This window comes from Oryzias latipes, chromosome 4 (genome assembly GCF_002234675.1).
Source record: "Oryzias latipes chromosome 4, ASM223467v1".
Classification (NCBI taxonomy): Eukaryota; Metazoa; Chordata; class Actinopteri; order Beloniformes; family Adrianichthyidae; genus Oryzias; species Oryzias latipes.
The window spans coordinates 28332688-28339860 of NC_019862.2; the positions used below are offsets into that span (position 1 = coordinate 28332688).

The 7173-nt window shown below is 36.8% G+C and overlaps 1 protein-coding gene across 1 annotated transcript; it reads left to right on the top strand.

Moving 5' to 3' along the window:
• The first annotated feature begins 2096 nt into the window (after positions 1–2096).
• Positions 2097–7079, top strand: LOC101171820 (vesicle transport protein SFT2B-like). The gene is made up of 8 exons (XM_011474448.3): positions 2097–3224; positions 3302–3391; positions 3604–3689; positions 3796–3877; positions 6378–6413; positions 6531–6589; positions 6670–6699; positions 6791–7079. Exons 1-8 carry the CDS (start codon positions 3162–3164, stop codon positions 6828–6830), a joined length of 486 nt encoding a protein of 161 aa, XP_011472750.1. The 5' UTR covers positions 2097–3161; the 3' UTR covers positions 6831–7079.
• Positions 7080–7173: the final 94 nt, after the last annotated feature.

Below are 7173 nucleotides of genomic sequence, written 5' to 3' on the forward strand. Positions count from 1 at the left end.
TTAATATCTTGTTCCCACAGGTTATTATGTCGTTCGCACGAAATACTATTCCGTTCCCACAAGATACTATTCCGTTCCCACAAGATACTATTCCGTTCCCTCAAAATACTATTCCGTTCCCTCGAAATGATTAACTCGTGCGAACGCAATAATTATGTCGTTCGAACGCAATAATTAATCCGTTCGAACGCAATAATTATTCACGTCATAAGTCATTCACGCGGATATGCTCTTTGTACGCCGGCAAAAGCCGCTTTCAGCTGTAACTTCCGTGTCTCTGTGACCCATATTCGTTCAAAAAAGGAACATGAAAAACAAAATTGATCACTTTGTTACCGTCTCAATGAATATAAGAAAAATATCAAAAGATTTATGATAACTAGGCTGCTTTGTCAAACGATAGCTCCTGCTAGGCTAGCTCCGCCGCAGAGCTCCCTGTTTGATCATGTATGCCGGCATTTGGGCAATTGGCTGGTCTGTTGTCAGACAGCTGATATTGTAGTTTAGGGTCGAATAGGAATAATAATATTCAGGACTTGTCTTTTATTAACTTTAGCAGTCAGTATCTTTACATTCGAAGGCTATTAGGCTACATGCTAACTGACTAGCCGATCATTTCCTGTTATTAATTTACGTCATAGATTTACAGCAGATACCTTCACATTTCTGTCTGTGTGTGTCTCATTACATTGCATTGAAGACACGGAGGATGTTTAGAGAACAGATTTATTTATTTCAAAAAGCACAAAGCATCCATCGTATTCACGTTCATTCACATGATGATCTGGTACGCCCTCAGTCATCTTGCTGCAAAAGCCGCTTCCTGCCGCTACTTCCGTGTCTCTGTGAGCATTTAATAGGGGTAAAAATAAAAGCAAGAATGGTCGATCTGTTATTGTCTCGATGACAATCTGAAAAATATCATATTAAGCTGGCTGCTTCGCCGAAAGCACTTACCTTTAGCTTGTAGCATAACAACAATGGCAGTACGTCACGTTTCCCAGAATGCTTTGCGGCCAACCATTGGTCTTGTTGTTAGACCTTGGTCACAGGGACACGGTGATTGGCCAATGATTGGCAGGAAAGCATTCTGGGAAACGTGACGTACTGCCATTGTTGTTATGCTACAAGCTAAAGGTAAGTGCTTTCGGCGAAGCAGCCAGCTTAATATGATATTTTTCAGATTGTCATCGAGACAATAACAGATCGACCATTCTTGCTTTTATTTTTACCCCTATTAAATGCTCACAGAGACACGGAAGTAGCGGCAGGAAGCGGCTTTTGCAGCAAGATGACTGAGGGCGTACCAGATCATCATGTGAATGAACGTGAATACGATGGATGCTTTGTGCTTTTTGAAATAAATAAATCTGTTCTCTAAACATCCTCCGTGTCTTCAATGCAATGTAATGAGACACACACAGACAGAAATGTGAAGGTATCTGCTGTAAATCTATGACGTAAATTAATAACAGGATCAATGATCGGCTAGTCAGTTAGCATGTATCCTTATAGCCTTCGAATGTAAAGCGACTGACTGCTAAAGTTAATAAAAGACAAGTCCTGAATATTATTATTCCTGTTCGACCCTAAACTACAATATCAGCTGTCTGACAACAGACCAGCCAGTTGCCCAAATGCCGGCATACATCAAAGAGCTCTGCGGCGGCGCTAGTAGTAGCCTAGCAGGAGCTATCTTATGACAAAGCAGCCTAGTTATCATAAATCTATTGATATTTTTCTTATATTCATTGAGACGGTAATAAAGTGATCATTTTTGTTTTTCATGTTCCTTTTTTGAACGAATATGGGTCACAGAGACACGGAAGTTACCGCTGAAAGCGGCTTTTGCCGGCGTACAGAGAGCATATCCGCGTGTATGACTTATGACGTGAATAATTATTGCGTTCGAACGACATAATTATTGCGTTCGCACGAGTTAATCATTTCGAGGGAACGGAATAGTATTTTGAGGGAACGGAATAGTATCTTGTGGGAACGGAATAGTATTTCGTGCGAACGACATAATAACCTGTGGGAACAAGATATTAATCTGTGGGAACAAGATATATTTTTATATCTTAATGTCAGGACACGGGCTCAGTAGATGATAACTAAGATTAAGTATGACCTTTTTACACATTATAACAGGAAGAATACGTAGGAAGAGTTTGACTAAAATCTGAAGTAATTTTCATTTAAGATCATATCCTGTCTCTAATTCAACATATGACTTCTGTAGCTGGAGCTCTGACAAGTATGAAAAAGCATAACTCAGCCCTGAAGAAATTAATCATTAATGAGAAATGTCTCATTAAGCAGATTTTTTCAATGTATTAGTTTGAATTGTTCAGAGGTGTTTCTGTGCAAAATTCTGGATGATCTGAGAGAATCTTTAGATACCAGTTTCCTTTTTTGCTCTTTTTAAAATCTAGTTTATTTATTTTTTACAATAAATAACCAGTGGTGGACAGTTTGTGTCACCGTGAAGCCTTCTTAAGGAAACAGCGCCACCTGTCTATCAGATGAGATACTAATTCTGTGACGGCATGATGAGTTTAAGCTGCTCAAAATATGACAAGGTGGGGAGCCCTTTTAGTTTCTACGACATATTTTGTCAGCATTTCTTAAAATTAATATTTGTTTTACATTTATCTAAAGTACATTATTTTTTTTAATATGGTATTTAAAATTTGCATTTAAACGTTAAGAACCTTAGTGCTAGAAGATGCATTCGTTATGTGTTTTAAATTTAGAAACTTCAAAGCACTTTCTTTTTTCAAGCACACCGAGAAAAAAGATCTTCTAGAAGAAGAGCACACACTCCTTCATCTAAATCTAAGCAACCGTTTCAAACCGTCAAAAGTTTATTTTTTGAAAGAATCGATTTTATTTGACTGTTTTTAATGTTATACCGTTTTCATTTAAATGTTATACTATTAATAATAGTAAAAAAAAAAGAAGACGTCTATAAAAAAGATCGGAGTTAAACATCTGTTCCGCCGCTGGTATCGTGAGTGGCGCATTCCACACCTGATCAGGTAAGACAGCTTTCTGACGTCTCCTCCCGTCTCAGCGTGACTCCTCCATCTGTGGAGGTTTCAGGAGTTTCTCTGTCAAGGAAAAGGCAGCAGTCTGTCGACCTGAGAGGATCTTCGGCGATGGATAAACTCAAATCAGTGCTGAGTGGCGAAGAGGCGCGCAATGACAGAACTGTTATGCAGGTAAAAAAACAACAACAAGAAGATTATCTTTTAGGAGACACAACTCGAGCTTAGATCATGTCTTTGTTCTCCTGCAGACCGTGAATGAAGCCTCAACACTGAGTTGGGCCACAAGAATAAAGGGGTTCATCGCCTGCTTCGTGGTGGGGGGTGCCTGCACAATTTTGGTAAATAGATGTGGGGTTTGATTGATTTCCACAGTAATAAAGTTTCTCCTCTGGTCTTTGAGGAAGGGCTGAGCAGGGCAGGATGTTGCCTTACAGGTTCTTCTTGCTCAGAGGAATGCTGATGTTTTTTCTTACCAAGCCGCAAAAGCTTCTTTTTGAAGAAATGCTGCTGAAAAATGACTGTTTATGGTCCCTTTTAACCTGTTTTGCAGGGAGTGTGTGTGCTGTTCCTTCCTAAGATCGGAATCACTCTCTTTATCATTTTCTACACCTTTGGAAATATCTGTGCTCTTGGCAGGTGAGTTCACCTAAAGCATCTCCTGATGGTTCAAATATAGATTTGGAGAGAAAAGTCTGTTTTGATCCATGGAAGAAGCCCGTTTCATGTATGTTTTCTCTCCCAGCACCATGTTTCTGATGGGGCCGGTCAAACAGCTGAAGAGGATGTGTGACAAAACAAGAGCACTGGCCACCACCATCATGATTGTAAGGAATCCCGGGATTTTTACTTCCTCTTTACCAGATTACCAGATGATTTTTTTAATTTAAATTTAAATTCTTAAATTTAAGAATTTAACAGGTCAAGTAGAGTAGAAAAAAATTTCACTTAAGTAATAGTAGCATCACTATAAATAGTACTAGTAAAAAAATAGTTCCAAGTGGCTTAAAATGACAAAAGAAGTATTTAGTTACCGTTGTAAAGAAAATGGTATTTATTCTTAAGAATTTATCAAACAAATTCAGGTTAACTTTCTTCTTCATCCAAATGATAAACATATTTGTCAGCACTCTTCCTGGAATATTATAGCTTTTCCTGATTAGTAGATTTTACTCAAAAGAATGTGACCTAATGAAGCCGAGTAAGAGTTGAAAGTAAAAGATTACTTCTGCATACATTTTTAAAATACTTTTCTTTAGGAAACCGTAGCTGATGAACACCCATCTCTGTATGTAAATTGTGGGGAATATTCAGAAAATCCAGATCCCAAAAATGAATTAAAAACAAATTATGAGACACAATCTTTCTTGTCTTTTAGAAAGAGTCAGTCAGTATTTATTGTTTTCTGAAATGCACAGCTTGATAGCCTAACATTTGGTTTCCTAAATGTTAGTCTCCTCACATTAGGTTTTTGCTAACCTCAGTCATAAATCTGTTCTCCTTTTGGACAAAAAGACTTTCTCCTCCCTCACAATTTCAGCTCGTTTGAATTTCTTTCAACGCCCACTCTGTTAAAAAAATGTCTTTTGGGTGTTTTTAACATTTCCTTATGGCATTTTTCTCATGATGGAGGTCATGTATAAGTAAATGTAACTTAAATTTACAATTTGGAGTATTTCTTTATTCAAATTGTTGTAAATCAAGAGCAGACAAAAAAAATGTTGTTTGTAAAAGCTTGTAGTTGTGAAGTAAAATCTACAATCGGTGGTCCACAAGCTCCCTGCTCTGCTCCATTCTGATGCATCCACTGTCAGACAAATGGATCCATCACGTCTTTGTTTTCCTCGTCTGAGCTGGAATCTGGATCTAAACTGTACGGATGGATTGCTCTGATATTGATTACTATTTTTGTTGCTCCGCTAATGTTAGGTTGGGGTTGAAAGGGGCTGTAAGCTAGTGGGAGAGTCTGTAAACAAAGAGATGAAACTCAAACTCACCAAACTTGTCTTTAATGGAGGTCTGGTCGAGCATTTATTAATCAGTCTGGGTAGGGCTGGGTATCACCAGTGATTTCCAGTATCGATTAGATTCAGTTCAACAGAGCCTGGATTGATACAATTCACGGTTCTTTCCATTCTGTTGATCCACTCGATTTGATTCAAATTTGAATTTATATGGTTTACACATTTAGACATATTTGTACAGAAATCTATTAATAATCTATCTATCTTTGTGTCTGTATCAGATTAAAAGTTATTAGTGAAATAATAAACCAGGAAGATTTTTAACACCATACAGTTACAGGATTTTTCATTAGAAGAAGCTCCAACAAAACCGTACAGATCATTAACACTGTAAAGGCTCTAATTTGGATGATATTACATAAATAAATGTTCTGCCTCTCCTGGAGGTGTTCCAGTTTGGCCACTAGGTGGAGCTCGTCCCATAGCATTACGGTCAATTCCAGGAGACTTGAGCAAAAAAAAAAAAAAACAGCAAAAAAAAAAAACCGGTGCTTTAAACCACAAATGGTTATTTAAAAAAAATGTTTCCTTAAAACAGTTTGGAAAATTCATGCCTGTGAGTTTATAAATCTGTTCATTTAATCAGTAAATGGTGGACTTCAGGTTTACGGCTTTAATGTGTTTGGTTACCGGAAAAGGAAAGGCATAAAAGCGATTTTATCAACCCAGCCCTAAGTCTGAAGACTTGCTGTTGAAAACTTCTTAATTCTGTCCTTTTCAACGTTGGCTTTATCTTTATTAATGAACTAATAACACAATGTAGTTATATGCTTACACTAGTCTGCCATTGTAGATTTTAAAAAAACAATCTAAAGCCTTGTTTGAGCAAAATAGATTCATTCTGTTTTATACCTGCGCGTCCTAGAAATATCAGAGGCTGCTCTAACATTTTATAAAGTATTCATGAAAAAATAAATTTTAAAATGTTCAGGAAAAATAAAAACAATAATTTCAGCTCAAGTATGTGAAAAAAAGTGTTTGTTTTTCTTCTAAAAACCAAAGTTAAAAATGATTATTTCATAGCATATAAAATGTTCAACATAAATTAAAATGTCAATGTGAACAGAAAGTTGTGTATTTTCCAAACAGGCACTTGATCCATTTGGTAAAACAGATCCACCTGTTGAATCTGTAGATGCTTCAAATAGTACTTTGGGATCATGGTGGATGCTGGACCTCCACTTTTGGAAGGAAGCTATTGAAACACATTTAGAATGAAAGAAAATATAGATTTTTAACATACGTAATGCTTTTTATGAGGACCAGATTTCTTTGTTGCTAATTTGGTTTAATATCTTTTCAGACGTGCCTTGTTTTGACTCTTTGTGCAGCGTTCTGGGTGAGTGATCTTCGTCGCAGCAGTTATAATGCCTTCTTCCTCATAATAATAATTAAAGTTTGTGCGCTTAAGGATTTGATGTCTGCCTTTTATAGAGTTTCTTCCTTTTTCTTTCAGTGGAAGAACTTCGGACTTGCTTTGCTATTTTGCATATTGCAGGTCTTGTCGTTTGCCTGGTGAGTCCAACCTTAAAAAAAATTCCAAAGCTGGAAGATTGTGCTCCCCTGTGACTTCAAATGTGTTTTTCTGTCTTCAGGTACAGTCTGTCATACATTCCATGTGTGAGGTTAGTCTTTCCTGTCATCATGTGTTCATATTAAACATGTATGTTTGCTATCAGCAGATTGAAGTTGACCAGTCTCTGATTTATTTTCCAGGGAGGCGCTCTTGAAGCTGGTTTCTCTCTTCCTAAAGTGACCTTTCCTTTGACGTGAAGGCTTGTGCTGCTTGAAGTGTCTTTGAAAGAAAAGGACCAGTCATTTGTTGAAGTTGACAATCTTCCTTTAGAAGACAAAAGTTGTTCTTTTATACACTGCAGAGTTTGTCCATTATTATTTAATTATTTCCTTTTTGTTAAAATACATTTTAAAAACCCTTACTTTTTTGTGCCATATGTGTAAATACGTGTAATAAATGTACATATTAAAGATTTTATAAATCGCCAGATAATAGCCTTAGTTTGATGACTGAGGGGACTTTCTGCATTCACAAAACCTAACTGTAAAAATTACATTTTTATTTTTTTGTTTCCACATTTTCT